This window comes from Poecilia mexicana, unplaced genomic scaffold, assembly GCF_051168715.1.
Source record: "Poecilia mexicana isolate PSO_F unplaced genomic scaffold, ASM5116871v1 scaffold_7, whole genome shotgun sequence".
Classification (NCBI taxonomy): Eukaryota; Metazoa; Chordata; class Actinopteri; order Cyprinodontiformes; family Poeciliidae; genus Poecilia; species Poecilia mexicana.
The window spans coordinates 11,728,967-11,738,071 of NW_028263376.1; the positions used below are offsets into that span (position 1 = coordinate 11,728,967).

Consider the following 9,105-nt stretch of genomic DNA (forward strand, 5'->3'; position numbering starts at 1 on the left):
CTCAGTGCCCTCCTGTCATCTAACAACAGAAAAACAATATTTATGGCAACACCTTTTTGGTGACAACGATGTTCTGAATGTAAATACGGCAAGACCTTTTGAACATTATTAAATCACAGGAAAAGACCAAAAGAAAACCACAACACCACAGTGATACCACTGCCGTTACAACGTCCAAACGCTCCATTCAGGAAGATGCTGTTGTGTCAGTGAGATAAGAGAGACGGTGAACTGGTTTTTACTGGAACTGGCACACAGAGCAGATGAACAAAACCACACACACTTCTCTCTTTAAATGACGCCGATTTTGGTTTATGTTTCCGCTTTCTAAGGCTTGAAATAGGTAAGTGGGCGAATATTTCTGAGTGCTTCTAAATAATTGCTTAAATTGGGTTATCATCCTTCAGTTTGCTCACTAAAAACAAGAAATAAATTCAGTTTATTTATTTAACAGAACCATCTTCACTTATTATTCTTCACTGTTGTGTCTGTAGATTTTTTAAATTGCTCTTCTGGTTTATTTGGGATTTTTGTTTACTTCCCTCTGTTAGGCAGCAGTAAAATCATCTTAAAACATAACATGTATCTTCATTACCAGCTGTGGTTGCATTATGCTGCAGCTCTTTCCATGTCATCGTTCCTGAAGCTAAGAGGTATAGCCTCCAGCATCATCTGTTGTCTGATAACACTCAAACTTTAAACACAAAGCTCCTCTCCCATTGTTTATTGTGTTCTGGTTGTTTTAACTGTTCCAGACGAAGCTCCATTCTCAAAATCCACTGACGCAGCGCATCCACAGCGCACAGCCCCTCCCCATCTCTCACCACCAAATTCACCTGCATGTTGTCCAAACGCACCAGTGAGGAGATGGGCCCTTGAAGTCAGTCTGCTGGTGATCCTCCTCTCTGACGGTAAGCAGAGTCGCCGTGAAGCTCTGCAGCTTCGTTAACTCACAGAACGACTCACGTCTGAACGATGAGGACCGCCGGGCCGCTGCTGCTGCTTGTCGTCGGGTTGTGCGCGTTCAGCGTCGCGTCTTCTCTGAAAATCTGCGCCTTCAATGTTCAGAGTTTTGGTGAATCCAAGGCAAACAACAAGAGGGTGATGGGAGTTCTACTGAAGGTACTCTGCTGGGAGTTTGAAACAAACTACATGAGGAAAACCAGGTGTCTGACAGATCTACCTGTGTTCTTTTTGTCCTCAAGATCCTCTCTCGGTGCGACCTGAGCCTCATTCAGGAGGTCCGGGACTCTAAAGGGGAAGCAATACAAGCTCTGGTCAAGGATCTTAACAGGTACAAACTGGAAGATTAGATGTCTGAAGTGAGAAAGTCGGTATATTTATCATATCTTGATGTTGCCGTCATCAGATTCGACAAATCCAACTCCTATTCGTATGTGGAAAGTGAACGGCTGGGCAGGAAGAGCTACAAAGAGCAATACGTCTACATTTACAAGTAATTCGGCTAATTAGAAGTGAACCGGATCTGATTCTTAGGATTGGCTTTGGACCAGAAATGATCTCTCTTCTGTGATCATCTGCAGGAATAATATGCTAAAGGTCAAGGAGCGCTTCCAGCGTCCTAAACTGGAGGGAGAGGGAACCAATGAGACGGACGTTTTCTCCAGAGAGCCTTTTGTCATCCGCGTTCACTCTCCCACCACGTGTAAGAAACACAGCAAAATAAGAGCCGATTAAAAAAAAAAAAACTGTCAAGAAAACGTTTTTTGGCCCCTCACGGGTTTCTTCTGTTTTTGCTTTTTTGTCAAATTTAAAACACATTCAGCATGTCAATGGGAACGACTGGTTTCATCTTTTGAGAGCCCAGAAAAGCTCCATAAAAGTCTGATGTCGGCGTTTCAGATCATTAAAATTTGTTATTGTCAGAGAAGGATAACCTGGGTTAACACAAAAGGAGTTTTCACATGTTGATTTCATTCATTAAAGGACAAAAAGCTTCCCAGGACAACCTGGCTTTATGTAAAACAGCTGGAAATGACCACATCTGATGCAAACGTAATGCTATAGGTCACAGCAAGAATTACCTTATTACTACTGCAATATTTACTAATATTACTCACCAAGGCTTCATACTGAAAATGTTCTATATCTGAGCTTGAACAGCCTGTCCAGTTCTCTCAGTTGGATTTACCGAACGTTGACCAAATCACTCTAACACCTTCATTTTGATTTTGTCTGTTTCGGAGCCAATCAGAGGTGAACCTGCTGGTGTGATTAGGATCAAAACCTGCTGCAAAACCCAACTCAGCTTAACTCTAATCATTATTAAACAGTGCCTTGTGTTTGCTCAGGTTATCTTTGATATTAAGGTTTGTCTGATTAAATGAAGCCTAGCAATATGACAAAAAGCAGCTGTACAAATATATCTGATGTATCCACTACCCGGTCATAAGGTGGTTTATCGCAGAGTTTACATCAATTCTGACTTTTTCCGGACCAGAACAGGACAAAAACAATTTGTTCAAGCCATGCAAACATCTTCTGGAATGATAAAAACAGTTTTCAGAAGGATGGACTCCTGCTAAGCACAGATGTTTCCTTGTAATCATCAGAGATGACTTGAGTTAGTCATCTAAAATGACGTTCGGATGAAAAGGCACATTCATTTAAGCAACATTCAAAATGAAACGACTTGTAGCTTCAAATATGTGGGGCCTTCTGAACATAAACATGCTCAGATCTTCTTATTTACTTCAGCAGATCTGAAGTAAATCATTTGCTAAATGCGTTTCTTTTCTAGTGGTGAAGGATTTTGTCCTTGTTGGGCAACACACATGTCCAAAGACAGCCATGCAGGAGATCGATGAGCTGTACAGTGTTGTCAAACAGATTCACAAGAAGTGGAAAACCGAGGTAGGTGAAACCTCGCCGTTATCATCAGCATCGGTCTTATCTCACTCGGTTCTGTTTTTAGCCAAAACGCCCTGATCCAATTTGGTTTCCCTTCTCTATGCGTACACTTCATGAGTAATGCCTCGCTTCCTCTTTTCCAGAATGTGATCATCCTGGGGGACCTGAACGCAGGCTGCAGCTACGTCACCGCTAAAGGGTGGAAGGCTGTGCGCCTCAGGAACGACCCCGGATTTCACTGGCTAATTGGAGACCAGCAGGACACGACGGTCAGAGAGAAGACTCGGTGCGCCTACGACAGGTCAGGCCGAGTCACACACATCTTTAAGCGGTTCTGTCACTAGAGATGGCTGCGCCACTGCGGGCGTGCGTGAAGAATCTCATCATTTCAGTTTCATCAGTAATCAGTCTGAAGAGTGGCTTCCTCTTCAGCGGTGATCTCGAATTGCACACTTCGCAACTATAAAAAGATGAAACCAAACTATGACATCAAAGATCTGACCTTTCCAAAAGGTCAATCTCTCTCTTTCTCAGCTTAAGGTAGGGGCTATAAATATATCCAATCATAACAGCGGTCTCAGCAGCGTTTGCTTGGGTGCAATATGTGGTATTGTATTTTAGGAGACGTGTGTTTTAATGCTCTAAATTTAAATAACTCTTTCGGTCAGCTTCACTCACGTTGATGCTCAAGTTTAGATTTAATTTAACAAATTAAATTCACAAACGCTGATGGGAAAAGAAAAGAGTAAGGAAAGATGTGGTTTGATCAAAATCAGTATCATCACTTGAGGGACTGATTTGTATGAATCTTTACTAGTTTCTCACATTTACTTTAATAATTAAAATTTTTTATATCTTCTTATTTCTGACCTTCTAAATATCTGCGTCAAATGTAAGAGCTAAATTTAACTTTTACCTTATGCATTGTTGCATAGAGAGTGGGGGGTGTTTTATTTTTGTAGGGGGTTTTTTCTCACTCAAAAGTAGAATATACAATTGTCCACAAATTGGACATTTTAATTGGTTGTGCATTCTAAATAGATATATCCATGCAAGCAGAAATGTATATCAGCATCACCATTATTCCCTTTTTTTTGATGTTCAACTCCCAGAGAACATTTGGAAAAGTCAGTCAGCAATTCATTTTACCGGGAAGTGAGAATCAGGGCAGAATACGTGTTGAACCTTGGTCCTCACTCCAGCTGTTGGACCTGGATGTCTGGTGGTTCCTCTCTTTTGAGTCCAGAACCAGGTGGTAACATTGTTCCCACTGAGTCTAGGGAAAACAAAACAAATTGTGCAAGAACTTTAGAGAACATTAGATGGGAAACAGAACGCTACACTGGATAAAAACATTACCAGTGTAGTCAGACTCAGTGTCATGTGATTAGACACTGATTACAAAAAAAAAACACATTACGTGGCATATTACACAATGAAAGCAAAAAAAAAAGTGTATGTTTTTATGATTTTTGTGACAAATGGTTTAAAATCACCAACTAATGTATTTCTGGTTTGAAGCAGCTGTGCTAATTCATTTATCATCTGTAGAATAAAACAATGAATTAGTCCCATGACAGTCATAATGAAGGCCCTCTGAAACAGTCTTGGTCAGAGGGAGAGGTGTGCATGTTTCCATTTTTCTTTTTCTGATGGTCAATGTTGCCCTTTTTTCCCCCCCACTCAGGATCATTGTTCACGGCCGGGAGATTATTTCTGGCGTAGTTCCTGGTTCAGCTCAAGCGTTTAACTTTAAGGAAAACTTCCATCTTACAGAGCAAGAGGTAAACATGAAAAATACCTGATTGTAGTTCATCTCTGCATGTGGTGTGATAATATTTGTGTCACTTTGTCCCTTCAGGCTCTTGAGGTGAGCGACCATTTTCCTGTCGAAGTTGATCTGAGGCCGACTCACCGCCACCTCCTGAGGAGCGAGCTGTAGGTCGCAGCACGTCGCCTCTAACGACACTTATTTTAACTTATGTTTTCTTGTTTTTAATAATAAATGAATAAAGCAGTCAAGAGAAACAGTTTTGGTGCTTTTCGTCTCGCTCCTCGTCACAGCGGCGCCAGCGAACAGCGTTTCTGCACGAAGCGTTTTCGTCTGCTGGAGTTTGTGTTGTGCTTCTGAAACCAAACCCACATCAAAGCTGACATCATTTCATGAGCTCATGAAGGTGCGCTAGAGCAGCAAGAGACAAACACAAACAGCTCGGGTCTTAAGATTTTGCTTTTCAGAGAAGGCAAAAAAATATATAAAAATTTCTTCCGTCTTCATCTTTTATGGTGAGTTCATTTTAGTTGCTTTTCAGCAACATATTTCAGCGGCTGAGTGTGAATTTATGCTCGATCTGTTCGACAGGAAGTCACTTGCAGCCAAAGCAGAGGAGTTACTTTGAGCTGTCTTTGTTTTTTGTTTTTTTGGGGGGGGTTTTAGAGCCAGTCTGACTGTTACAACAGATTTAAATTAGTGTTCATATGAATCTTGCTTTAACATTGATTTGTGTTTGTTAAGATGGAGGGCTTTGCTGATCTTCTTACTGATGCATTTTCAGGTAAAAAAAAAAACAAAAAAAAAAACAACATAACAAAACATTAGCAATATTATTATTTTCATGTTGTAGGATTTCACTGATGATTTCTTTTCCTGATTGCAGAGGGTTCAGTTCCCTCGTTCTCCACGGGAGATTTGGACTTTGAGAGTTTATGCTTTGATGAGAAGAGCGAAAAAGAACAAGACGAAAACCCAACGACAGAGAACGACGAGGCTCGGCTTCAGGAAGCATCTGCAGAAGGTGCAGCTTTGGTGGAGGGCCCCACTGCAGACGCACTGAACTCGGATGAGAACGCTTACAAAGAGCAGAGTGATGAAGAAAATGATGAAGAGGGGCTTAACGGGGTCCGTTTTACCAGTGAAACCCCAGAGGACGATGAATGCCCAAGCTCCGGCGGAGAAGAAGAACGGAGCGATTTCTGCTCTGCAAGAGATGAAGAGGAGGAGGCTGAAAGCCCAGAGGAAGAAGACGATACGCTGAAGTTGATTTATAAAACAGTGGATGGGATCCTGGAGGATGAAGACTCTGAGATCCTGGAAGATGCTGATGAGCTTCAAGTTCTGCAAGAAGATGCGCACAGTGATGAAGAGGAGGACGCATGTAGAAACGAGAACATTGCAGAAAGCCCCGAGAGCGAGGGGGAACAACAAGTCGAACAGGACTCCTCCGAATCCGACTATGAAGGCGTGAAAACTGAAGAAAAGGAAAAACCTGGCACTGTCGATACAGCAGATTCTGGTTTGGAGTTCTCCTGCATGTCTCTCCAGAATCTGCAGGATCTCATCTCTGAAGTGGATGGTGAGGTTTACGAAGAGAAAATGTCAGACTTCACCGGCGACGAGCACCAGGAGGCAGGTGAGAGCTTTGCAGATTACCCCTCAGACTTTTCCTCTGGTGAATATGGCAGAAATGCTGCACGGAGCGCCTCGCCTCGTCCAAGGGAGGAAGAAGGCCCGGAGAGAGCCGTGACCGAAAGCGTGTGGAGCCACGGGTCTGCGGAGGCGGGTTCTGGGAAGGAGGAAGAGTTCCTGTTCAGCAGAGACATAGAAGTAAATGTTGAGAAGATGATGATGAGCCTGTATGAAGCAGCTGGAGATGAAGCTGAAAGGAAAGCAGAGCATTTGTTGAGAGGGACGAGCTTTGATGATGAAGAGAAAACAAGTGAGAGCGACTCCTACAGCTCCAGTGATGATGAAGAGCTGCCGAGAAGATCCAGTGATGTATTTTCACATAAGTCCAGAACCCGACTCCTTGAAGACGACACAAACCTGGAGGACATTAAATCTCTTGGTGCCAGCTGCTCTGATGACCGCAGCTTTGGGCGTGACAGATGCGATCCAGCTGAGTTCCTCAGCTCAGAGTTAGGTGCGTTAGAAACCAAAACCTTTCTGTATGAATTCTTCATGGGCCAAGAGGACACAGATGGGACAGAATCACCTAATTCAGGCAGAAATCAGTGTCCGGATCAAGATGTCAACAGCTACTCTGTGGTGCAGAAGAAAGACTCGATACCAGCAAGTCCGTTCGTCCAGGGATCCATCGACGACAGCTTCTTCTTCGACAGTGAACCCAATGACTTCACCGATGACGGACAGCAGGAGGATGAGGAGGAGGAGGAGGAAGAAGACGAGTACGAAGAGAGGAGAAACTTTGAACAGATGAAGCAGAGAATCGAAGCTTTCAAAAAATTTTACGACAACAGCGATTACGAGAACGGGCGAGAAGGTCAGTGTCCACAACGCAGAATCAGTCTTTCCTCGTGTGATAAACAGCTGATCGGTTTCCAAATGTCTGTGTTTTTCAGAGAGGCAGATAAAAGTCCAGTTTTGTGAAGACCCCTTATCTCAAGTGAATTATTATGAAACTGACAGGTGGGTAAAATTCAGTCAGTGCTAAAGTGTACTGTAAAGCAAAGCGTGGCAGATGAAACAAAAACGGTTCATGCTTGATTTTTGCTTCTCAACAGTGACAGAGACTCGATCAGCAGCTCCTCAGACGGGGAGGAAGACCGGAGCTCTGAAGAACAATCTGATGACAAAGAGGAAGATCTGAATCCTGCAGAACATTCTGAAGACAAGGAGGAAGATCTGAATCCTGCAGAACATTCTGAAGACAAGGAGGAAGATCTGAATCCTGCAGAACATTCTGAAGATAAGGAGGAAGATCTGAATCCTGCAGAACATTCTGAAGATAAGGAGGAAGATCTGAATCCTGCAGAACATTCTGAAGATAAGGAGGAAGATCTGAATCCTGCAGAACATTCTGAAGATAAGGAGGAAGATCTGAATCCTGCAGAACATTCTGAAGATAAGGAGGAAGATCTGAATCCTGCAGAACTATCTGATGACAAGGAAGAGGACCTGAACTCTGGGGATCAATTTGAAGATGAGGAAGAAGACTCGAGCTCTTCAGAACAATCTGATGTAAGAAGATCTTAATTCACTTACACGGCACACCACAGAAGCACAGAGCAAACAACGCCTTGCAAAATCATTCATTGACCTTGAACTGCTTCATATTACCCTTTACAACCACAAACTTAGATTTAAGTGGGATTTAGTATGAAATGGAATTAAATCTATATTTATTTCAAATATGTAAAATGTCAGAGCAAAAAAAAAAGCAAATAAGAAGAAAAACAAAAAAGACCCCATAATTATCAAACATAAAAAACAAAACTTTTATATCCAGTTCCCCCAACTGTCTCACTTAAAAATATCCCATGTGCAAATGTACATATCCAATTTCTACATGATGTCACAATTTCTACTCTTTCAAAATGAAATCTGTTCAATTAATTTACTATTGTGCAGTAATGCTATCTACAGTCTCCTGTAATATAGCCATAGAGATGCATTCATCTTTAGCAGAACAACCCAAAGCAAAACATTTTTCTATCCTATTCTATTCTATAAAATCCACTGTATATAAACAAGACATCTCATACATCTAGTCATGTTTAATCTGCAGTGCTGCATTAATCAGCAGTATGCTAGCAGATTCACAATGTGTCCTTAAAATTCTGTCATTCTTTCGCTTTTCAGGTTTACTACTCAGCCCTACATATTTACTTCCTACATTTGGTGATAAATATATAACTGGATTGATTTGTCTGTACCTAGGAACCACAGGAGCCTGAAGAAGACCAGGACATAAAATCTGTGTTTGATCCCCCAATCATTCAGCAGCATCAGAGCCCTGCAGACGTCGTTGACACACAAACCTGCACAGCAACACGCAGGGTGTGTTTTTACTCAAGGTCTTTACCCAAAGTGTTTCCTTTTTAGCTTATTTTCTAAGTGACTGTCCTCTGCTCTCCCAGTCTTTCAGCACACTGAAGATGATCGTGACGCTGGTAGTGCTGACGGCGACGGGGCTGATGATGTTCAGCCTGACCACAGACCAGCCCGACTGGCTCACACAGTTTCTCTTCTTTTAGAGCTGCAGCTCATTTTGGTTATAAAGGATGAAGGAAAAAAAAGCTCTGTACACATATGCATTTCTACCTTTAATACTATTTTTTTGTTTACAATGGAGATCTTTACTTTGAAAATATATAAATGTAAAATACAACTAAAAAAAAAAAGTTTTTTAATGAATTTTGTGGTAATGATTTTGTGAATTAAAATGCTGAAATGTTAACCGAATTTATGAATCTCATTTACTGAGCTGAACATTT

General features: G+C 41.9%; 2 protein-coding genes and 1 long non-coding RNA gene across 4 annotated transcripts; 2 read left to right on the plus strand and 1 right to left on the minus strand.

The window, feature by feature from the left end:
* Nucleotides 1-966: 966 nt before the first annotated feature.
* LOC106918528 (uncharacterized) lies at nucleotides 967-4,878 on the minus strand. Its single transcript, XR_001418423.2, has 4 exons — nucleotides 4,673-4,878; nucleotides 4,021-4,147; nucleotides 1,184-1,251; nucleotides 967-1,055 (listed from the first exon to the last, which is right to left on the minus strand). It is a non-coding gene; the product is annotated as an uncharacterized LOC106918528 (long non-coding RNA).
* On the plus strand, nucleotides 976-4,813 carry dnase1l1l (deoxyribonuclease I-like 1-like). The gene is made up of 8 exons (XM_088007056.1): nucleotides 976-1,122; nucleotides 1,206-1,294; nucleotides 1,370-1,456; nucleotides 1,515-1,666; nucleotides 2,762-2,874; nucleotides 3,015-3,172; nucleotides 4,559-4,655; nucleotides 4,733-4,813. Exons 1-8 carry the CDS (start codon nucleotides 976-978, stop codon nucleotides 4,811-4,813), a joined length of 924 nt encoding a protein of 307 aa, XP_087863182.1.
* A 116-nt stretch (nucleotides 4,879-4,994) lies between the features above and the next one.
* On the plus strand, nucleotides 4,995-9,073 carry LOC106918516 (uncharacterized). 2 transcript variants are annotated; one of them, XM_014988361.2, is made up of 7 exons: nucleotides 4,995-5,157; nucleotides 5,387-5,426; nucleotides 5,529-7,151; nucleotides 7,231-7,297; nucleotides 7,393-7,849; nucleotides 8,549-8,668; nucleotides 8,749-9,073. In XM_014988361.2, the coding sequence occupies exons 1-7, from the start codon at nucleotides 5,155-5,157 to the stop codon at nucleotides 8,863-8,865; spliced, it is 2,427 nt and encodes an 808-aa protein (XP_014843847.2). In that variant the 5' UTR covers nucleotides 4,995-5,154; the 3' UTR covers nucleotides 8,866-9,073. The 2 variants fall into 2 exon arrangements, with proteins under 2 accessions (XP_014843847.2, XP_087863179.1); XM_088007053.1 differs by lacking the exon at nucleotides 4,995-5,157 and having other exon boundaries at nucleotides 5,170-5,426.
* The last annotated feature ends 32 nt before the right edge of the window (nucleotides 9,074-9,105 follow it).

Excerpts from the sequence above, each read along its gene's own strand:
- LOC106918516 (XM_014988361.2), top strand. Across the intron at positions 5,427-5,528 it reads TCTTACTGATGCATTTTCAG|AGGGTTCAGTTCCCTCGTTC; the intron begins GTAAAAAAAAAA and ends TCCTGATTGCAG. Across the intron at positions 7,298-7,392 it reads AATTATTATGAAACTGACAG|TGACAGAGACTCGATCAGCA; the intron begins GTGGGTAAAATT and ends GCTTCTCAACAG.
- dnase1l1l (XM_088007056.1), top strand. The coding sequence starts at position 976 with ATGAGGACCGCCGGGCCGCTGCTGCTGCTTGTCGTCGGGTTGTGCGCG. Across the intron at positions 1,123-1,205 it reads TGATGGGAGTTCTACTGAAG|ATCCTCTCTCGGTGCGACCT; the intron begins GTACTCTGCTGG and ends TTTGTCCTCAAG. Across the intron at positions 3,173-4,558 it reads ACTCGGTGCGCCTACGACAG|GATCATTGTTCACGGCCGGG; the intron begins GTCAGGCCGAGT and ends CCCCCCACTCAG.